Source organism: Oncorhynchus mykiss, chromosome 3 (assembly GCF_057628025.1).
Source record: "Oncorhynchus mykiss isolate SJ-2025 chromosome 3, ASM5762802v1, whole genome shotgun sequence".
NCBI classification, from domain to species: Eukaryota; Metazoa; Chordata; class Actinopteri; order Salmoniformes; family Salmonidae; genus Oncorhynchus; species Oncorhynchus mykiss.
The window spans coordinates 75055957-75079939 of NC_143024.1; the positions used below are offsets into that span (position 1 = coordinate 75055957).

The 23983-nt window shown below is 42.5% G+C and overlaps 1 protein-coding gene and 1 long non-coding RNA gene across 5 annotated transcripts in view; both read left to right on the plus strand.

The window, feature by feature from the left end:
• akap11 (A-kinase anchoring protein 11) overlaps positions 1 to 23481 on the plus strand; it is a 60250-nt gene extending 36769 nt beyond the window's left edge. The window contains exons 1-4 of one of the 3 annotated variants that reach the window (XM_021597632.3): positions 14038 to 14510; positions 16691 to 16726; positions 21197 to 21332; positions 21502 to 23481. In XM_021597632.3, coding sequence (XP_021453307.1) covers positions 14316 to 14510; positions 16691 to 16726; positions 21197 to 21332; positions 21502 to 21965 — 831 coding nt within the window. In that variant the 5' untranslated portion in view covers positions 14038 to 14315 and the 3' untranslated portion in view covers positions 21966 to 23481. Of the gene's footprint in view, positions 1 to 14037; positions 14511 to 16690; positions 16727 to 21196; positions 21357 to 21501 lie in introns of those variants that run through there. The other 2 variants (XM_021597631.3, XM_090230147.1) reach the window with 2 other exon arrangements.
• LOC149984678 (uncharacterized) lies at positions 3518 to 6635 on the plus strand. Of its 2 annotated transcripts, none has more exons than XR_016494808.1 (3): positions 3518 to 3656; positions 4439 to 4529; positions 4764 to 6635. It is a non-coding gene; the product is annotated as an uncharacterized LOC149984678 (long non-coding RNA). The 2 variants fall into 2 exon arrangements; XR_016494809.1 differs by having other exon boundaries at positions 4814 to 4951.
• Positions 23482 to 23983: the final 502 nt, after the last annotated feature.

Consider the following 23983-nt stretch of genomic DNA (forward strand, 5'->3'; position numbering starts at 1 on the left):
ATACTGATAACAAGTTCAAACAGGTGCCATTAATACAGGTAACGAGTGGAGGACAGAGGAGCCTCTTAAAGAATAAGTTACAGGTCTGTGAGAGACAGAAATCTTGCTTGTTTGTAGGTGACCAAATACTTATTTTCCACCATAATTTGCAAATAAATTCATAAAAAATCCTACAATGTGATTTTCTGGAATTTTTTTTCTGATTTTGTCTGTAATAGTTGAAGTGTACCTATAATGAAAATTACAGGTCTCGTCTTTTTAAGTGGGAGAACTTGCACAATTGGTGGCTGACTAAATACTTTTTTGCCCCACTGTATTTCTGAAGACCATCCAGTTCTATTTGCCATATTTTTAACTGCTGTTTCACAAAAGTTCTGAACCTATATACATTTTATGGACACAACTCATGTAAAATATATTATCTTATTAGCCTAGTGGTTAGAGCGTTGGGCCAGTATCCGAAAGGTTGCTAGATCGAATCCCCAAGCTGATAAGGTGAATATCTATTTTGCCCCTGAACAAGGCAATTAACCCACTGTTCCTAGGCCGTCATTGTAAATAAGAATGTTCTTAACTGACTTGCCTAGTTAAGTATAGGTTAAAACATGTTTTAATTAGTCCCACCCTTCAGCTCCACTCAACCCCTCCCATCTCTCTCAACACCATCCATATTGGATTTCTATTTGTCATATTTTAACTTCTTGATTCTACTTGAGACGCAGATGTCTCAAGTAGACACCTGGAAATGCAAATGCGCTACGCTAAATGCTAAATGTACTCGTTACAACTCAAACCTTGATCAAAATTCACAAGCAGGGTATTGAATTAAAGCTACACTCGTTGTGAACCTAGCCAGCAAGTCAGATTTTTCAATGAAACACACGATCTGTTATAGTCACAGCCGTGATTTAACCAGTTTTAGAAACTTCAGAGTGTTTTCTATCCACACATACTAATCATATGCATATACTATATTCCTGGCATGAGTAGCAGGACGCTGAAAAGTTGCGCGATTTTTAACAGAATGTTCGAAAAAGGAGGGGGTAGAAGTAAGAGGTTACTGAGCTGTGATGTTTTACAAAAGTTCTGAACCTTTCTATTATCATAGTTTCTACAGATTGTAAATTAAATAACACTTTTAGCAAAAATGTTTGTTATTGATTGATTGACTATGACTTTTCAAATCACCCAGTATTGCTATCTGCAGCATTACTCCAGGTAAATGTTGCAATTCTTAAGCCATTCCTGGACCTATAACCAAAAACAAACTACATATGGACAGTACCAAAACAAGTTATCTAATGATTGTGTCTTCGCAGCTAAATTTGCAGAGCTGGGATGGTTGTATCCCCAATATAACACATTGGTTGCAAAAAATTATAAGTTTTGTATCAGGAGTCGTTTTTATCAGTTCATAAACCATGTAACATGGAATCGGTACATCGAAAATCTCTTCCCAACTATTTTGCAAAATGTAGCTGTCAATTTTTTTGTTCCTTAAATTTAACTGGTATACTTTTTTATTTGTCATAATTTTCTTTAACCAAGTTTGATCATTAAAGCAGGGCCAACAGACAAGTTCTTTACATTTTCCCCCTTCTGCTTGCCTCCATTTTTGCGGTAATGCTGCAATTAGTTGGTTGTAATTTTAGGTAGAGCAGTAATTTCCATATTTTTGTTAGCAACGTGTGACAACTCCACCAATCCTATTTATGATATCATTTACAAAGATTATACTTATTTTATTTATTTGAAAAACATTTTTTTTTATCAGTTAGTACATTTGAGTTTAAACACATTATTTGTTGTATTATTTGTTCTGTCTTTTCTGGTGGATTAAACTGAAATTGCAACCAACTTTATATGGCTATTTTTAAAAATAGCGATATTTTGGAGATTATTTCATATTCAAATAACCGAGTGAGAGGTTGTAATCTGAATAAAGGGGAAAAGGCCATTCTTGAACATGTGGTGAGACGTTCTTACTAATCTGCTAGAGAACCAGTTCGGATTTAAGTACAACTTTCGTATGACTGAAGCTTCTAGTGATAAGTCTAATGCTTTAATATTTCATAATTTCTGGTGAACCTTCGCCCCAGTCTGACGTCCTGAGTGCTCTGGAGCAAGTTGTATGCTGTAATAGACTGTGTGCCGGGGGGATAGGGTCAGTTTGTTATATCTGGTGTAATTCTCCTGTCTTATCCGGTGTCCTGTGTGAATTTAAGTATCCTCCCTCAAATTCTCTCTCTCCCCTCCCGGAGGACCTGAGCCCTAGGACCATGCCTCAGGACTACCTGTCCTGATGACTCCTTGCTGTCCCCAGTCCACCTGGTCGTACTGTTTCTCCAGTTTCAACTGTTCTGCCTGCGGCTATGGAACCCTGACCTGTTCACCGGACGTGCTACCTGTCCCAGACCTGCTGTTTTCAACTTTCTCTCTCTACTGCACCTGCTGTTTTGACCTCTGAATGCTCGGCTATGAAAAACCAAGTGACATTTACTCCTGAGGTGCTGACCAGTTGCACCCTCTACAACGACTTGACCCTGCTGGTCATATATGAACGTTTGAACTTTTTGGAGAACAATCTGGCCTTAATTGCCATGTACTGTTATCTCCACCCGTCACGGCCAGAAGAGGGCTATCCCCCCCTCAGAGACTGGTTCCTCTCTAGGTTTCTTCCTAGCCACCGAGCTTATGCATCTGCATTGCTTGCTGTTTGGGGTTTTAGGTTGGGTTTCTGTGTAGCACTTTGACATCTGTTATATAAAAATAGCTTTATAAATACATTTGATTGATTGATTGTTTTCATCAAGGATCTCCGTACTTTCCTCCATTCATCTTTCCCTCGATCCTGACTAGTCTCCCAGTCCCTGCCTCTGAAAAACATCCCCAAAGCATGATTCTGCCAACACCGTGCTTCACCGTAGGGATGGTGCCAGGTTTCCTCCAGACGTTACATTTTGATATTCAGGCCAAAGTTCAATCTTGGTTTCATCAGACCAGAGAATCTTGTTTCTCTTGGTCAGAGTCCTTTGGCAAACTCCAAGTGGCCTGTCATGTGCCTTTTACTGAGGAGTGGCTTCCGGCTGGTACTCGACCATAAAGGCCTGATTGGTGGAGTGCTGAAGAAATGGTTGTCCTTCTGGACAGTCCTTCTGGACAGTTCTCCCATCTCCACAGATGAACTCTTGAGCTCTGTCATAGTGACCATCGGGTTCTTGGTCACCTCCCTGACCAAGGCCCTTCTCCCCGATTGCTCAGTTTGGCCGGGTGGCCAGCTCCAGGAAGAGTCTTGGTGGTTCCAAACTTGTTCCGTTTAAGAATGATGGAGGCCACTGTGTTCTTGAAGACCTTCAGTGTTGCAGAATTCTTTTGGTACCCTTCCCCAGATCTCTGCCTCGACACAATCCTGTTTCGGAGCTCTACGGGCAATTCCTTCAACCTCATGGCTTGTTTTTTTTCTCTGACATGCACTGTCAACTGTGGGACCTTAATATAGACAGGTGTGGGCCTTTCCAAATCATGTCCAATCAACTGAATTTACCACTGGTGGACTGCAATCAAGTTGTAGAAACATCTCAAAGATGATCAACAGGATGCACCTGAGCTCAATTTCGATTCTCATAGCAAAGGGTCTGAATACTTATGTAAATAAGGTATGTTTTTTTTAAAATTAACTAGCAAACATTTATTAAAACCTGTTTTTGCTTTGTCATTATGGGGTATTGTGTGTAGATGACAATTGTTTTTTTTATCCATTTTAGAATAAGGCTGTAACGTAACAAAGTGGAAAAGGAGTCTGAATACTTTCCAAATGCAATGTATTTTCCTTTCCATGGAAGCATAATATATTCTACACCAGGCCTCTGTTCACCCTCGCTCTGGTCAAGAAAATACCTTCTGTTTTTCTTGTGTGGGTGGAGTTTTTGTCTTGATAATTCAGTGTGGGTGTTTCGTTAATTAGGGAACTCAGAAAGGCTGTTGGAGTTTGTGGGTGACCCGTGTTCTCGACAGAGGGAAAAACGTGGCAGATCACATTGGATGCATTTTCTGCAAATCAAATAGATTCACATCCTTTCTGGGTTGAATAAATCTATGAAGGTTTTATGGTTAACAGACCACTTCACTTATGTAACAGCGTCATAGCCCTGTTTTGATGGGGCCACATTTGAACAACTTCTCTTCTTCTTACAGGGTCATCTAAAAGTTTATATGAAAATGATTATTGATGGTGTGATAAATGATGTCGTACATATTTACATGAGTCTCCTTTAATCATGTTGACTTAATGACTGTTGGAGCTGAGATGAAACATCCTAATGAGCGACCCCCGAGTCACCACTCATCTTTCAACACATGGAGTGAACAATGCCCTCAGTGTTAGTAATTGTTTATCAGAGAGAACACTTACAAATTCAAATGTTTTATCTGATTTCAGGAGTGACCACAGAACATTGTTTTAGAGTTGCCTACAGAGTGGATAGTAGTCGTGGGAACCAGGAAGTCTTCAGAGTTCAGAGAGTGCGACGGTGAGTGTGTGTGTGTGTGTTGCGTTCAAAACAACCGGTAAGACACAAATCCCCGACTTCAGTGCTTTCAAGACAACTAGGAAGTCGGGAACAAATGAGCTCCGACTGGGAATAATGGCTTTGAACGGTCATCCAACTCGGAATTCCAAGTTAGGAACTCGGGCATCTTTCTAGAGCTCCAACTTTCCGCCCGAAGATCACTAACTTCATGATTTGACCTTGTTTTTTTTACAGAGTTCCCAGTTGTCTTGAAAGCACCATACATGTGTGTTGTTTGTGTTCAGGGCAGTTCCATATGGAAACAAGCAGTGGCTCTCACAGCCCCAACGACGACCACGACCTGACCCTGGTTACTATGGAAACCACCAACACCTGGGGAGAGAGATGAAAGAAAACAGAGGGAAATAAGAGGTCTGGTTAGAGGAGCAGCTGACTATGTTAAGAGGAGGGAATGACAAGAAAGTGTTTATCACCGTATGAACGGATGAGAAAGAGAAGACCTTTGGCAGAAGGGGAAATATCTCTGTCAAGTGGGCCTGTTAGTGTTTTCCCTTGACCAGTGACTGAAGCCCTTGACCAGTGACTGAAGCCCATGTTTTGACTAGGGTGACTGAAAACAGCAGATGAGGAGGGATAATAATTCAGTTTCACTTAGATCCGCTGAAAAACTAACTGCCTGTTCCTTTCCTCTGATCAACCTACACAGTATGCACCAATGATGCCAAGCCTGACTCAGCGTGTGTGTTTGCGTGTGTGCATCCATGCGTGCTTGGTAAATGTGTGTTTTTGTTTTAAAAAAGGATACCCCTCAACAACTCACCTTTTTCCATGACATCAGGCCACTATCACATTCCCTGCACACACACACACACACACAGCCATATCACATCTCCAGGGTTGTGGTGTTTGAAGTGACCACAGAGAGGAAGGAGAGGTTAGGTGAGGGAGATTGATGTCATTGTTGATCCTGCCCCAGTGTTGTACCTCCCAGATTCTACTGTAGTGGAGCTGGAACTGGCCTGCCAGCAGACATGTCTGAATTAATGTTTCACCTGAGACATGTGGTTTGAAGATGAACGCCACTAAGGAGGTCAACTACAAAAATCCAAAACACACAGAACATGCCTCCTCACATCCCTCCAGTCAGTAACAGCCGCTCACATATCTTTGTCTCTCTCCGTTTTCTCTCACAGTTCACACAGAGCAGCAGGTGTTCTGTCACTTGCCATAAGCAGTCATAATATACTATGGCAAGTTATGACAATTCGCCAAACATAGTGACACAGGCAGTATTTTAGATCGATGTTTGCTGTAGTTACTGTAGCTTATGGGTTCACTATTGTTAGTGTTACAGTCAAAGCACAGTGTGACCAATCCACCCAGGCAGGGGAGAGAGGGATGAGGGAGTCGTAAAATGGAGAGATGAAGAGGCAGATGAAAGAAGTGATGTAATGCAGTGGTCCTGGTGAAGCAGAGACCGGCTGTGTTTATGTCATGTTGACAGGCGAATCACAGAAGAGATAATGTTTACCATACACACACGACTACATCAGTAGAATAATTAGAGGCTGGGCAGCCCTCAGACCCACAGCATTCTTCAGCTGAGATGCATTTCTCTTGGTGTGTGTTCGTGTTGTTTTTTTTGCAGGCAAATGTGTGTGTGTGTGTGTTGTAGACATTCAGATTTCTCAACCAGAGGTCATTCAGAGGGCAGTAGACTGCTGCCTCCCCTACACACACACACATATTAACTTTCTCCACACACATACACACCCTGATAGGAGTCATGGTCATGGTGTGATACTGCTCTCTTGAAACGTTTTGTCCCAAGGTAGGAAACCCTACCAGCAGCATTAATAGTGAAACATTAGTAAACATAAACAATGTGATTCTGATGCCATGTTTGTATCTCTACCAGGGGACTGTGTTTCAATCCACAACCCACTGTCTGCTCTAATAATGTTCTGCATTCACCACCCCAACTCACCCACTCATAAACCCGCCCACAATCTAAATCTATACTGAACCAAAAGGTAAAACACAACATTTAAATGGTTGGTCCCATGTTTCATGAGCTGAAATAAAAGATCCCAGAAATGTTCCATATGCACAAAAAGATTATTTCTCTCAAATTGTGTGCACAAATTTGTCTACATCCCTGTTAGTTAGCATTTATCATTTTGCTAAATAATCCATCCACCTGACAGATGTGGCATATCAAGAAGCTGATTAAACAGCATGATCATTACAGGTGCACCTTGTGCTGGGGACAATAAAAGGACACTAAAACTTGCAGTTTTGTTACACTACACAATGCCACAGATGTCTCAAGTTGAGGGAGCATTCAATTGGCATGCTGACTGCAGGAATGTCCACCAGAGCTGTTGCCAGAGCATTTAATATTAATTTCTCTACCATAAGCCACCTTCAACGTCGTTTGAAGAATTTGGCAGTACGTCCAAGGGGTCTCACAACCGCAGATCATGTTTAACCACGCCAGCCCAGGACCTCCACATCCGACTTCTTCACTTGTGGGATCGTCTGACACCAGCCACCCAGACAGCTGCTGATAACTGTGGGTTTGCACAACCAAAGAATTTACTGCACAAACAGTCACAAACCGTCTCAGAGAAGCTCATCTACATGCTCATCGTCCTCACCATGGTCTTGACCTGACTGCAGTTCGGTGTCGTAACTGACTTCAGTAGCCAAATGCTCAACTTCAATGGCCACTGGCACGCTGGGAAAGTGTGATGTTCACGGTTAAATCCCGGGTTTCAACTGTACCGGGCAGATGACAGACAGCGTAGCGTGTATGGCGTCGTGTGGGTGAGTGGTTTGCTGATGTCAACATTGTGAACAGAGTGCCCGGTACATGACATCAATCTCCCTCCCAAAACCTCTTCTTCCTCTGTGGTCACTTCAAAACACCACAGCCCTGGAGATATGATACAGTGTTAAGGTTAAATAAAATACATTTAAATAAATTGTGGCGGTGGGGTTATAGTATGGGCAGGCATAAGCTATGGACAACGAACACAATTGCATTTTAAATCGGTGGCAATTTGAATGCACAGAGATATCGTAACGAGATCCTGAGGTCCATTGTCGTAAGGATCTGTACACAATTCCTGGAAGCAGAACATGTCCCAGTTCTTCCATGGTCTGCATAATCACTAGACATGTCACCCATTGAGCATGTTTGGGATGCTCTGGATCAACATGTACGACAGCGTATTCCAGTTCCCGCCAATATCCAGCAACTTCGCACAGCCATTGAAGAGGAGTGGGACAACATTCCACAGCCCACAATAAACAGCCTGATCAATTAGCTCTATACAAAGAACATGTGTCGCGCTGCATTTGGCAAGTGGTGGTCACACCAAATACTGACTGGTTCTCTGATCCACGCCCCTACTTTTTTAAAAGGTCTCTTTGGCAAACAGATGCATATCTGTATTCCCAGTTGTGAAATCCATAGATTAGGGGCTAATTCATTTTTTTCAATTTTCATATTTCCTTATTTGAACTGTAACTCAATAAAATGTTTGAAATTGTTGCATGTTGTGTTTATTTTTGTTCAGTTTACAAATCGGTCTAATAAGCAGGAATATCGCTACTTAGACTACAATTTCTCAAATGTTCTTTTTAAAATGTATAGTTTTGATAAAACCACTGACCAATGTGATGTGAGATGTGGACGGAGAGTGTGTGTGTTGGAGTGGAGGTTGAACTTCACTGTATATATCCTAGTTGCTAAGCAGGTTACTATGTAATAATCCAGGAGACAGAAGACAGACCTTTGGTGGAGTCTGTCTACCTCTTTATGCTCTTTGAAAGGTTGTGTTATTGCACAAGTGTGTGTGTGTGTGTGTGTGTGTGTGTGTGATGGCAGATTGGGGATGAAGTTGTTACCACAGAGGATGTGGGAGGCAGGGGAGAGACCGACAATACAACAAGGCAATTGTAATTCATTCTCTATTTCAGACTATGAATAAATTAACTGAGGACACATCTATTACACAACTGTTTACCTGCAAATAACCCTGTTAGCAAAAACCCTCAAATGACACATTTTCTAGACTGCTCAATCAAATCAATGACAAACTACTAAAATTAGCAATTGAAGGAAATGTTGCACACAAAAACACATGTCACCAATATTATCAAGTCCACCCAGCTGGCTCTCTATGTGTGGTAGCAATTGAGCCTGGGGACGGGGTTACAAATATCACAGACCAAAACTCCCAAACAGTGCATACACATCCACTTTCTTATTATACAGTATTTGGCCATTCTAATTTAAAATCTCTGCCCACTTGTGGGCTTCAAAAGAACCTGAATCCAGTGAAATCACGCTGGTTGTTTTGAAACTGAAATAGCCATGAGAAGTCTAGACTACCGGAACCTTCTCTTCTCACTGTGACTTAACAGTCTGACATACTAGGGACGAGGTTCTGACCTTTAACCCCACACCTCTTGCTTCAGACTGTGCTCTATGGGGAGGGCTAGTAATCAGATGGTCACTATATGGCCACGGTAGAAAGGTCAGTGGTGATATTGTCAGAATTGATGAGCAAGTAGAACATCTTTATATATATTCTTTGGGGTTAAGGTTAGGACGAGGCTTACTGGTTGCAGGTGAGTTGTTAAACTCATAAGAATGGTTATTGAGGTCTGTATGTATGTCCACTCCTGCCAATCTCCTTAATAGAACACTAGGGGTCTATTTAACACAGAATTCTCTCTCTCCATCTTCAGGGCTCGGTCCGCCCCACTCCTCTCTGGCAGAGACCAGAACAGCTCACATGGCAAAACACAGAGGAATACCACACACACAAACACAACACCACCCAAACCTTTGCTGTACCGCAGGCCGCTAGTCCAGGTTCCTGGGCTGGGGGGAAATAGCTGAGGGTAGAGCAGGAAAGCCACAGCTAAACACAGGTTCTCACGGTGTATTGCACTGCTGACCGGGAGAGGAGCTAACAGGATCACAGTTAGAGGCAGGGGTAGAGCCACAGACAGAGCCAGAAGCACAGGGCCAGGGCACAGGCAGCTAAGTTCAAAAGTTCATGGAGGAAGGGAAGAGGGGTTGTATTTATTATGGATCCCCATTAGCTGCTTCCAAAGTAGCATCTACTCTTCCTGGGGTCCAGCAACATTATGGCAGGTTATACCATTTTTTAAATATTACAATACATTCACAGATTTCACAACACGCTGTGTTCCCTCAGGCCCATACTCCCCCCCACCACCTATCTACAGTACTAAATCCATATGTATGTATAGTGCGTATGTTTGTGTGTGTGTGTGTGTGTGTGTATGCAGGATAGCCAGCAGGATAGCCTAGTGGTTAGAGCTTTGGACTAGTAACCGGAAGGTTGCAAGTTCAAACCCCCGAGCTGACAAGGTACAAATCTGCCGTTCTGCCCCTGAACAGGCAGTTAACCCACTGTTCCTAGGCCGTCATTGAAAATAAGAATTTGTTCTTAACTGACTTGCCTAGTTAAATAAAGGTTAAAAAAAAAAAAAAAAAAAATGTGTTTGTGTTGCTTCACAGTCCCCGCTGTTGCATTTTTTAAATCTGATTTTACTGATTACTTCAGTTACTTGATGTGGAACAGAGTTACATGTAGTACTGTGTGCCTCCCATAGTCTGTTCTAGACTTGGGGACTGTGAAGAGACGTCTTGTGGCATGTCTTGTGGGGTATGTATGGGTGTCTGAGCTGTGTGCCAGTAGTTTAGATAGACAGCTCGGTGCATTCAACATAAATAAAAGTAGTAATGAAGTCAATATCTTCTCCACTTTTATCCAGGAGAGATTGACATGTATATTATTAATATTAGCTCTCTGTGTACATCCAAGGGCCAGCCGTGCTGTCCTGTTGGGAGCCAATTGCAATTTTCCTAAGTCCTTTTTTGTGGCACCTGACTACACGACTGAACAGTAGTCAAGGTGCGACAAAACTAGGGCCTGTAGGACCTGCCTTGTTGATAGTGTTGTTAAGAAGGCAGAGCAGTGCTTTATTATGGACAGACTTCTCCCCATCTTTACTACTGCATCAATATGTTTTGACCATGACAGTTTACAATCTAGGGTTACTCCAAGCAGTTGTCAGTTGCAGTCATTTCAGTCGCTGTAGTAGCTGATGTGTATACAGTAGTGTTGAGTCATCCGGATACATAGACACTCTGGCTTTACTCAGTCAGTGTTTGCCTCTCCTATCAGATGAGTGCAGATGAATGTCTACCAATGGGAGGCAGGTTTGCAAACCATGTCAGGGAGGTCAAACCTAAGGTCAGAAGGTTATTGAAGTAGGATGTATTTTGCTGACCTACAATGGTAGTGACCTTGGCATCTGACAGTAGATGGAGGTAGGTTTGTAAAGCATGTAGCCTATAAAGAACAGGGAGACATCCATTGCAAACAAATTAAATATAGTTCTACTACACAACTGAAATCATGTGCATGTGGTTTTGTGAAAATCAAAAAGCCCATAATGACGGAGTATTACTTGTTTCTAGCGCCAGGAGGTTTGCTGGTTTAGGGCTAAAGACGTAAAATAGCCACATTTCTCCCATGAACTCCACTGGCACCCAGAGATTCACTTGGATTTTTGCAAATTCACCAACCCCCTCCCCATCCCCCCTTTCTATTGTCACAGTGTCTGCCTAAAATAACCTGTGTTTCAAAACAGAGTTTTTCTTTCTGCTGGGTTTTCAAATACTATGTTGTTGTTTCATTTGCTGTCATCAGAAAACAGAGTAGAGCAGGGAGGTTATTCCAGTAGAGCAGGGAGGTTATTCCAGTATAATTCTAATGGCCAGAGGAGGATCACTGGGATGTTGATATTATATACAGTTTAGACCCTGTAATACTCACAGTGAAGAAGCTGAGGCAGGAACCAATTGCTGTAAGGGGACAGAACATTTTATTGAATTGTATTGGACTAGATTGTAAAGTTTTTGGCGTTTGGTACTGACTTTAATAGCCCCATAGCATGCATTCTGCTATACACATTCATACTCATTGAATTCAAATCACTAAAATGAACCCAAAGGTTGCGTGTTCGAATTAGCATTTTAGCTAATTAACAACTGCTTACTACTTTGTAGCTACTTTGCATCTACCAGCATGTTAGCTAGCCCTAACCCTAATCTTTTAATAACCTATCTCCTAACCTTAACCTAATTGTTGTGTGTATGTACTGACATGTAGCCTATGCATAACTGATAGATACACGCACACTACATGTTGTTTTAAATGTACTTTACCAGTCAAAAGTTGACACACCTAATCATTCCAGAGTTTCTTTATTTTTACTATTTTCTATATTGTAGAATAATAGTGGAGACATCAAATTTTGAAATAACACATGGAATCATGTTGTAACCAAAAAAGTGCTAAATCTAAATATATTTTAGATTCTTCAAAGTAGCCACCCTTTGCCTTGACAGCTTTACACATTCTTGGCATTCTCTCAACCAGCAGTCTTGAAGGAGTTCCTACATATGCTGAGCACTTGTTGGCTGCTTTTCATTCACTCTGCGGTCCAACTCATCCCAAACCATCTCAATTGGGTTGAGGTCAGGTGATTGTGGAGGCCAGGTCATCTGATGCAGCACTCTGTCACTCTCCTTCTTGGTCAAATAGTCCTTACACAGCTTGGACGTGTGTTGGGTCATTGTCCTGTTGAAAAACAAAATGACAGTCCCACTAAGCGCAAAGCAGATGGGATGGCATATCACAGACAGTGTCACCAGCAAAGCACCCTCACACATCTTCCTCCATGCTTCATGGTGGGAACCACACATACGGTTCACCTACTCATCTTATTGGTGTCCTTTAGTAGTGGTTTCCTTGCAGAAATTCAACCATGAAGGCCTGATTCACAGTCTCCTCTGAACAGTTGATGTTGAGACATGTCTGTTACTTGAACTCTGTGAAGCATTTATTTGGGCTGCAATTTCAGAGGCTGGTAACTCTAATGAACTCATCCTCTTCATCAGAGGGAGGTAACTCTGGGTCTTCCTTTCCTGTGACTGTCCTCATGAGAGACAGTTTCATCATAGCGCTTGATGTTTTTTGCGACTTCACTTGAAGAAACTTTCAAAGTTCTTGACATTTTCCGTATTGACTGACCTTCATGTGTTAAAGTAATGATGACCTCTCATTTCTCTTTGCTTATTGGAGCTGTTCTTGCCATAATATGGACTAGTATTTTACCAAATAGGGCTATCTTCTGTATACCACCGCTACAACTGATTGGCTCAAATGCATTAAGGAAAAAAACTCCACAAATGAACTTTTAACAAGGCGCACCTGTCAATTAAAATGCATTCCAGGTGACTACCTCATAAAGCTGGTTGGGAGAATGCCAAGAGTGTGCAAAGCTCTCATCAAACCAAAGGGTGGCTACCTTGAAGAATCTCAAATATAAAATGTATTTGTTAAACACTTATTTGGTTACTACATGATTCAAATCAAATCAAATGTATTTATATAGCCCTTCGTACATCAGCTGATACCAGCCTCTCATGATTCCATGTGTTATTTCATAGTTTTGATGTCTTCACTATTCTACAATGTAGAAAATAGTACAAATAAAAACCATGGATAAGTAGGTGTGTCCAAACCTTTGACTGGTACTGTATGTAAATGTCAAAGTCTTTGGCCGTAATGTCTTTTTCGTTATGTGTCGAACACCAGTAAGACTAGCTGTTGCCATTAACGCTAATTGGGATCCTAATAAATCAAACCCGTTAACTACTTAGCTAGCATGTTACCTATCCCCTAAACCTAACCTTAACCACTAAACTTCACCCCTAGCCTAGCTGACGTTAGCCACCTAATTAGCCTAGCTATCATTAGCCACAATAAATTGGAATGTGTTATGGGTTATGAAGAATTTTTTTGTTGTGAAAAGCAAAATGTGTTGCGATGAATATCGTGTAATACACACAAATTTGTCTGTCACGAATTTCGATTCAGTAACTTGTCTATTTCAAAATAAGCTGTGATAGTTTGTTGATCTGTCTGATCAGAGTGGTAATAATGTCTATTGTTGTGTACAGGCTATGATTGGCTATGACACAGTGACAGCTCCAATTTGTGGTTATTATTGGGTAAGTGTTCACATTCGATGCGTGGAAGACAGTATGTGGTTGAGGTCTTGCATGCACAGAGGTACACACGCATCCGGTGTCATATCCGGTGTCAGACAGTGAATCCCTCAGGGATATTTGGGTTGGGAATGACTTCTCTAATGAGACAATTCATCAACTAGGGAACATTTACTCTGCAAAGGAAACCTTTAGAGTAAAAGTAACTGCCAGACTCCTATGATCATAAATCAAATCAAATGTTATTTGTCTCATACACATGGTGTTAATGCAGTGTAGCGAAATGCTTGTGCTTCTAGTTCTGACACACAAAAAGCGCTTGTAACTGCCATCTCTTTTTATCCAGCAAATGTCCATACCAATCATTCCATCAGCGCGGCAGGAGTGGTCTTGGGCAACAGCCACAGCCGTGTGTTATAAAGAGCCCGGTCTAGTTTAACCTGTCCTGTCCTACGGTTATATATGTGTGCGCGCGGGTCTTGACAGGCAGCACACACACACACACACACGATACTAGAGATCACTTTCGTCTGATTGGCTGTCTCTCTACAAAGGGAGCCGCTAGTCTTCTGCCCACCCACTGTTTATAGCTCTACTCGATCAGAATTTCCTTCCTTCCACTGAAAGTAGGCTATTCATCCAGAGCACCAGGTCTCACCATGGCAGCTAATGATTACCGAGGCTACCTGAGGAACCACTCCGACACGGAGAGCGCTCAGCCCCGCTACCACGCGTCCCATGGCTCGGAACCCACCTATAGACCGCTTATATTCGGAACTCTTGCTATTATGGGATTTCTGCAGATTGCATCGAGTGTGGCGATCTTGTTACACTTGACAGGTTATCTCCAAGAGGTAAGACACTTTAAGGTGCACAACGGTTGATAATAGAACTAGGCCTATGCGACACACATGCGAGTTGCGACACTAGTGCCCGTCATTTTAACGTGGATCTGCGGGTTGCCTGCTTGCAGTTCGATTTTAAACAAGCAACCTAACAATAGCCTAAACAATATGAATATGCAACATTGTCGTTTATTAAATAGTTATCAGTTCCGCATTGCTTTCCTGGAATAGGCTACAAAGACATTTTGCAGTTCGAAGAGCACAGGTTTGAACCTAGCAGGTTTGCGCATACAGTTCCGGCTCGCCACTTATTGAGAAACTTGCGGCTGATGAGCGTGAGCACTTTCTTAGAACAATCTGTGCGCTGGGCTGCAAGTGACCGTAGTTCTGTGAACTTGTTTCCAACAGTAAAACAAGCTGTCAGCGCTCTGTGTTCTACATAGCCTATCTATCATCTCTCTATTGCTGAGATTTCCCGCCCAGATTATAGGGAGTTAAAAGTTATTTCGGCAATACACTATGTTCCATTTGTTATAGACCTTATCAAAGCAATCTCCCGTTTTCACAACAATACATCTCAACAGCGAATGTCAGGCAGATGGGGATAAACATACTGTAAAGCCGTCATTCAAGCAATCTTGTTTGTAAATTACAGCTGTTTTTACTTATTGCAGGCAGTTTTGGGGGTGTTACTCTGTTATTTAGAGATTTTCAGAGGTATCCGTTGAATACTCAGAATAAACAGATGTTTCTGAAAGTTTATTATGTAGTTTGGGGAGGTGGGCTGCAACAGTTCATAGCCAGGAGGTTTCAGAAACCCACCAATCATCTCTCCTAAAGATTTTTAGCTGTTCTGAAATTCAAAACAAAATTCAAAAATGCTTTATTGGCAAAACATTTTTGTAAATTCGTATTGCCAAAGCAACAATATACAAAATAAACATGTATCAGTTCTCTTATCTCCAGGTCTTCGCCAGGCAAGCTATTAGCCCTCAGCATACAGACAGACAGAATAACTTTTCGTGCTTCAGTGCCAGTCAGGTGGCTAACCGGTCAGCTACCCCCATCACCCTGCACAATCAGTCTTGTATAAGACAGCATTAACATTCTTTCTGGGTTGTTATTATTTCTGTATGGTGGTTTGTGGAGTTGAATAGTTTCATTTTTCAACAAGCCAAACAAGAAAACATTTCAGTTCCATCACGATACTCCCATCAGTCTTCACACACAGACCTAACTAAGTCCATCCAGCATCTGGTGTGTGTTTGGAGAGAGAAAGAGAGAGCGAGCGTGCTGCAGAATAATGTCAATGTTTGTTTGACCCATCTTTTGCCATAAACACAAGTGTTGTGGTGTGTGCTGGTAGCTTGTTAACTCCTGGAGACAAGTCAGAGTAGGAAGAGAGAGAGAGTATCTTAGAGCTGTATTTGGCACGAGGACCAGGTTGTGTTAGGAAATGGATGCAGAGAGAATCTCTGCTGTGAGCCATCAATCTTCCTATTTAAAGTCTCCCATTCAGACTGTCCTGGTCCTGCAGTGAGAAAGCGTCTGATTGGGCTGAATTAGCTTTCCACTCAGCGAAGAGAAAGAAAAGAGACACTGAGCCGTTCTCTGAATAAACGGTCCTCCTGGTGACAGGGTAGCACTTTAAGGTGACTCATGACGTAGGAGAGCCGAGATATTGGTACTACACCAGTCTCCCTGTCTGAACACCTGTAGGAGTTACTGTATCTGATGAGGGAGCAGGAGGCAGCACAGCACCGTGCCTCAGGAGGAATGTGCTGCTGTAGGCTGTTTCTAAACACCAGACTCTGAGGGTCTGAGAGACCCGGATGTACAGGACATCTGGTTCTAGATAGGGTTATAGGGATAGGAATCAGTATTATAGGTAATGGTGAGGTCAGAGGTCTGGTGATGAGAACAGAGAAATGGCACCTGGAACCCAGGGAGACAGTGCCTCACCAGACTATATGTCCATGCTAGAAAGCTCAATAAATGGCAGGGATGGAAGTTGTGGTTATAAAGTTCAGTTCCCTGGAACCCAGGGAGACAGTGCCTCACCAGACTATATGTCCATGCTAGAAAGCTCAATAAATGGCAGGGATGGAAGTTGTGGTTATAAAGTTCAGTTCTTACAATTGTTAAGTAATATTCGTCTTCTTAACGCCAGTGTTTGTTTCTGTTTCCAGGTAGACATCTCCTCTGCCCCACAGCAGCCAATAGAGGTGAGTTTACCCCTGTCTGATCATAATAACCAGCCCTCTCATTGGTCCAAAGAGGGTTTTCACTGTATGTTGTTCTGTACTTCCTGGTAAGGTAAAATTAATAGGCATATGTTTGTCATTAAAGCTCAGGAGATTGTCAGATGACACTTTATATTATAATCTTATCAGATGGTATTTATCTGGTAATTTAATTAAAAAGGTAATCCCAGATAAATAGGCTAATTACTGTGAAAGAGGATATACAAATATATACACACACAACTTTTTTTTGGGGGGGCAAGTTATATATACACTATATTTTTAAAAAAAGTATGTGGACACCCCTTCAAATTAGTGGATTCGGCTATTTCAGCCACACCCGTTGCTCTAAAGTGCACATAGAGTGCACATCCATGCAATCTCCATAGACAAACATTGACAGTAAAATGGCCTTAATGAAGAGCTAAGTGACCTTCAACGTGGCCCCGTCATAGGATGCCACCTTTCCAACAAGTCTGTTCGTCAGATTTCTGCCCCTCTTGAGCTGACCCGGTCAACTGTAAGTGCTGTTACTGTGAAGTGGAAACATCTAGGAGCCACAACGGCCACACAAGCTCACAGAACGGGACCACTGATCGTCTGTCCACGAGCCTAAAATCACCAGGCGCAAAGCCAAGCATCTGCTGGAGTGGTGTAAAGCTCGCCGCCATTGGACTCTGGAGCAGTTCTCTGGAGTGATGAATCATGCTTCACCATCTGGCAGTCCGACGGATGAATATGGGTTTCGTGGGATTCCAGGAGAACGCTGCCTGCCCCAATGCATAGTGCCAACTGTAAAGTTTGGTGGAGGAGGAATAATGATCTGGGGCTGTTTTTCATGGTTTGTGCTAGGCCCCTTAGTTCCAGTGAAGGGAAATCTTAATGCTACAGCATACAATGACATTCTATACGATTCTGTGCTTTCAACTTTTTGGCAACACTTTGGGGAAGGCCCTTTCCTGTTTCAGCATGACAATGTCCCCATGCACAAAGTGAGGTCCATACAGAAATGGTTTGTCGAGATCGGTGTGGAAGAACTTGACTGGCCTGCATAGAGCCCTGACCTCAACTCCATCGAACACCTTTGGGATGAATTGGAACGCAGACTGTGAGCCAGGCCAACATCAGTGCCTGACCTCACTAAAGCTCTTGTCCCTCAGCAATGTTCCGACATCTTATTTTTTGGGGTGGACATACAACTGTCAAAGCACCAGCAAAATCAGCTCCCAAGGGATTTTAATTTTGGAAATTTGCTACAAAGTATTCTCACGCATAATAAAACGAGATATACAGTATGTGATTGTATACACATGTAAGCAAGGTTTGAAATGATTATGTTTTAATCATGAATGAAGTTTGGGGTTCTTGCGGTCAATTTGCAGTCTACAAATGATTTGTATATTATGTTCCGGGCCCCTGACCATCCACCCAAGAAAGGAAAAAAAGAAAAACAAATGTGTCTTGCTGTTGAATCTAGTTGATGATCCCTGATCTACAGGATATAAATTCCAAAGCTCTGTTTCCTTTTTGGCTTCATTCATTGATTCTCTGACACGAAACAGCCTGGTCCTGTGCGTGAGTTAGCCTTTGGCAGTCCTGTTTGGTCAAACCAGAATATCAGTAGAAGCGAGGGGAAACTACTGGGTAACCACCTTTGTGTGTATGTTCAGCCATTGGATTTCACCAAGGGGGGGGGAAAGTGTTACAACACATTACACCTTGTAGGTTGAGTAAAGGCATTCCAACAATGTTTTGATGCAAGGCATTTCTTCCTCCTATAAATTGCAACCAGGAAGTAGCAGTATTATCAGCATGGGGTGGTGTACAATTCAGTATTTAAAACTTTAAAAACAAACTTTTATATTAAAACAAAGACAAGGTAACCCGTTCTCAAATTTGTGCTTAGTCGTACTGTTCCCATGCTTTTGTTTTTAAAGTGAGGAGCAGAAAGCTTGTTGTGCATACCCAGCAGCTTTACACCCTAAGCCAAATCCAGCTTCAAACCCTAACCCCAGTGTGGTCTGGAGCCTGTAGAGAGGTCAAGCCAGTCATCACCCTAATAAGATGAGGATTGAGGGGGGGGGGGGGGGGGGGTCTAGAGTCAGGTTGGCCTGTAATTTACTGTACTGTAGTGGGGCACCAATCAGATGATATCATGGTTTGGCAGAGGCAGTTGCCTAGTCTGTTTGTCTTGAGTGAACCTTTGCTCATCAGTAACAGTGGTATATAGCGGTGGAATGCACCATTGTTGAGGTCAGACAGAGTTTCTGTAATTTCTTCTTGGAATGTTCTGCCATCTCTGGCACAGGTTTCCACCGGGAACAGACAAATCTTTCCAGGAAGTAAAACAAAGTTAGCAGCTCTACTATGTTTTGCTTTGCTCTTATTGCCCCAAAAGAGTGCTTAGACAAACCACCCACTCCGCTCTGTCCTGCCTTGGACTAAGGAGGCCTTTGTGTCGTCAGAGTGACATCTCGGACAGGGATGGTTCCCGTGCTGTAGTCTCAACCCTGGTCCAGCCTTCAGAGTGAACCCTGCTCTAGGCTTTATGAGGTGTGAGGCTGACAGGTCCATTTGGCTCCTTCTGTGTTATCATACAGTCTGTGTGTGTGTGTGTATGTTTTCGTGTGTGTGTGGTGACAGTCTTCCCTGGGACCAGTGTTAATTTGCTGATAAATTAGTGGGGGTTTTAAAGAACAGGCCTTACTAAGAGCTGTCAAGTCTCATGTTTGCTTTTGCTAAGTGCCCTGTGATTTGAGCCAGGATCGAGCCAGGCTGGGCCTACAGTGGGACCTGTGGTCAGCCTGATGGCCAGAGGGTCAGAGAGCACAGGATACTCAGAGCTCAATGGGTTGGAATGGATGACTCATGGCTGTTGTCTATTGTACAGTGTTGCACACTATTGTGCAGTGCTGGGCTGTAGTCTTCTATTGCACTGTGGACTGAACTGTGTGAAAGGTGATACAATAGAGTAAAACAGTATAGTACAACACAGGAGTGGATAACTATAGTCCTGGATGGCCACACAGTGTACTGGTTTTGACCCGTCGCCTCTAAATCGGGGACTGATTCAGACCTGGGACACCAGGTGAAGGGAATCTTTGTTTCATGAATGTCATTTATTGGCCAGAAACAGCCGTAGGCCTGGGTCTGAATACACAGCAGTAGTCCGTTTTATATAGTAGACCAGTAACCATCCCAGCTCTGTGTCTATCCAGCTAACGTAATCATCTATTCCTGGGAAGGAGGTATTGTGGTTGAGTGTCTCACCACAAATCAAGGCCAAATGCCACCGTGTTGGGCCAGGGGCAGTTAGACCGTTATTTCTCCGGAGCCTTGGCCAGACTTGTTTACGCTGTCTAATTCTAAACCACCTTTCTGTAAACATGTTTAAACGCAAAATGGTTTTTAGAAGAGCGACAGTACTAATCTTGGACTCAATGTCTACAAGTCTGTCTGCTCCTGTTGTTTCCTGAGTAAATATAAAATATTTAATATTAGTGTCATGCAGGTGCAATAATGGTGCTGCAAACCACAGTGATGATAATTTCAGGACAAGTGTCTGTTTTATATGTAATTTTCCGTGCCATCTCTGTTCAGAGGTGTTGTGTGTGGTTTTCAGGTAACTTAAGAACAATCTTCCATTTCAACATTGGCTGGGGGTGGAGGGGAGATGACATACCAGGGCTGATCAAATTGTAGGAAATGACTAAACAAGTTGAAACATCTACAGGATTGTCTCTGTTCTGGAAGTAAGTGTCTCTAGCAGACGGTAGGTCTACACACGGAACCCGTTCAGTCAGGCAGCCTGGGGAACTGTGGGATTGTTTACCTGCATAGAGACTGTTTTGTTTGTCTATGTGCTGCGTCTTGCCTCCAGTCTGTGTACTATAGCTCAGACTGGTGATACACATGTCATCGCACCACTCCAGGGTTGAATCTAATCAAGTTAGAAGTGGTGCCAGAACTGTGAAAGGAACATCCATCTGAAAGGTGACATTAACCAGCTGCCCTAGGGTTACAGAACCACACCACAATTACTGGTGCTGCTCACAACTCAGCGCTCCAAGCTTAGAGGTTCATTTGACAGAACTACTGGGAGAAGTGTGTGGGATGCACAGGCAAGCACACACAAATTAAAATAGACAATGAAATAAGCATTGTTTGAAACATTAGGCAACTGTTTAGAAAGCATTATGATTGGGCTAATGATAAATCACTTCTAGATAGTGAGTTGCAGCTGGACGGTCACTCACTCTGTCTGATTTGAAGGGAAGAATTTGTCAAACTACTATACAAGCTACACTACAAAATTACCCTGTGGTATCCATCCCTCCTCTCAGTAACTACTTTTTTTAAACTGTTGATGCCGGGGTTCCCAGGCCTTTACAGTTCCACCCTGCTTGGACATGTAAGGTTCCGTTGAGGACCATTTCCTTTCCATTTCCACAGGAAGTGCAGACAGAACCGATCATTGCTGATGCCCTGAGGGACCCGAGAAAAGGCAGACAACGCTGCAAAAACCAGGGGAGGGAGGGGCTTCCATCAGCTCATCTACCAATCAAAGTGACCATCGACTACGTGAAGAGTAAGCTCATAGAAGTAGCCAACAGTAAGCCACAGTTTATAGCTAGATTAGAACTAGTCTACTGAAACCAATATTCATATACAGTACAATGGTAAAACTATGTGACAGATGTATTTATTTGCTGATTAGTTGATCAACTGATTGACTTGCTGATGTATTATTGTTCCAGAGGGGGAGCTGAGAGCAGCTATGATCCATTGGGACGAGGCGCAGGGCCACCTGAAGAAGATGCGTTACCATGACGGCCGTCTCCTGGTGGACGAGTCAGGCCTGTACTACGTCTACGCCAAGACCTGTTTCCGCTACTACGACCTGGAACCTGAGATGGAGCCCAGCGACGCCCCTGGACAAGCCCTCGCCACACCCCAGACCGTGGACGTAAACAACGCCCAGCTCATCCAGTACATCTCCCAGGAGAAACACACGTCCTCTCCCAGCAAGTCTGTGGTGCTGATGAAGACAGGCAGCACCATGCGCTGGAATAACTCTCAGTATAACATGTACTGTGCCCAGCAGGGCAGGGGGGTGATGCTACAGCACGGGGACGGACTGTTTGTTAACGTGTCCAACGCCTGGATGCTGGACCCTGAACCGGAGGGGACGTACTTTGGGGCGATCAAGATGGGGAACTGAACCAACATACAGAAAAGGAGGATGTGCTACTAGACGTTCTGCAGGCGTAACTGCCAAACAACCACAGAGAGACAGAGCACTTACTGCATGTGAGATTACTGAATTTGTAATTGATTTGTTTTTGTATTGAAAAGGTATGGGCTATGTTGCTCTTCACCAGATAGCCTTCTTACCCGATAGAGAATGATGATAGGCAGTTATTTAGATGAGGTGTTATGGATACCTCTGGTCACTCACTAGGCCTCAACAAAACACATAATACGCTGTGCACACATACTTTAGACAAGACAACCATTTTCCTTGTGGTCCAAAACGACACTGGATGCTTTTTTAGTAGACCTGTAACATTTTATACAGCTGATAGTTATCAACCACTTAAGATTGTTGATATTTGTAATTCCAGGGAGCGCTTTTGAAAATGTTTGTACAATGTTTTTTTTCAAGCATAGTAGTATGAATCCTATTGAAAATGTTTGTTTATCAGCTAACGACACAGTCGTTCCTCATCCCTAGCCTGGCCCCTCATAGTTTACTAAACATTGTCATCGTCTTGAACAGAAGCACAGCTGGGGTACTTTGTTTCTAACGGAGTAGAGTTTTCACCAATCATGCTCCTCTGTCTCTCTTGGGAAAGGATGAAGTAGAGGTTAGAGGTTGAATAGGATGTGATTCAGTAGTGAACACAGTACCACTGTCCGTTCAGGCAACATTTAACATTACATAATGTGCTGTGTAAGAACAGTGATATAAAACTGTTCATTTTTGTTTTCCAAGAAAATACTGAAAATGGAGTACAGAAGTGGTAGCTAATGGCTCCATCACTGCATTGACTTTGTTTATCCAGGAGAGACTTGGTGTCGTCCCTCATCCCAGGAACTGAGGGGAACATAGTTGTGGTTTGGATCAAATGTTTGTTTTCTTATTTTGATTTGTTTTTCCCCAAACTATAGTATTGAACTCTCCTTGCCCTGTCTTTGGTAGTTTATACGAGTAATGATAATCACAAACAAGTGATGTAATGACGCAAACTGAAGATAGCTGGCCTGTCTTACCGTAGGGGACGAGAGCAAAGATTGTCTTTATGAAACTAGCGGATCCAGATTGACTTTGGTCCACCTTTAATTTATAGTTTCTTTTTTCATTTTACTCTTCGTGAAGGTAAATGGGAATATGCACTAAATGTATTTATTTGACATAAAAATGCAGATATGTACCATTGGTTAAATGATCTGTCTGCTGTAAAAGCATGTATATTTGATGTCTGTATTACAGTAGGCCGTACTTAGTTTATCAGTAGATGCGCTTTTTTTGTTCAAACACAGGGGCTCAATGTTGAAATCTGTATTTATGTCTTTTTTATTTAGACAATTCTGTGTGCACTTGCCTAGCCGAAGCAGAATATACTGTCCATCATAAGATTGTAGCAAACTTTTAAATCTTCATCTTGTAAAAAAATTAAAAAAATAAAAAGATGTTTATTTATGTCAGTTTAACTAATAAAATCATTACTTTTCTATATAGGTTTGATGTTTGTTCAATTATTTTATCATCAAATCAAAATCTATTTGTCACATGCGCCGAACGCAAAAGGCATAGACCTTACCATGAAATGCTTACTTACAACAATGCAGAGTTTAAAAAAGAAAAATGTGCTAAATAAACTAAAAGGAAAAACAGTAACACAAAATGACAATTACAAGACTATATACAAGGGGTACCAGTACCGAGTCAACGTGCTGGGGAACAGGGTCGTCGAGGTAATATGTACATGTAGGTAGGGGTAAAGTGGCTGTGCATAGATAAGAGTAGCAGCAGCGTATGGGAAGAGTGAAGGAATGTGAATGTGTGGCATCAATATTGTATTTATTTAATGAGGCAAGTCATTTAAGAACAAATTCTTATTTACAATGACGGCTTCCCCCGCCAAATCCGGATGACGCTGGACCAATTGTGCGCCACCCTATGGGACTCTCAATCATGGCCGGTTGTGATACAGCCTGAAATCAAACCAGGGTCTG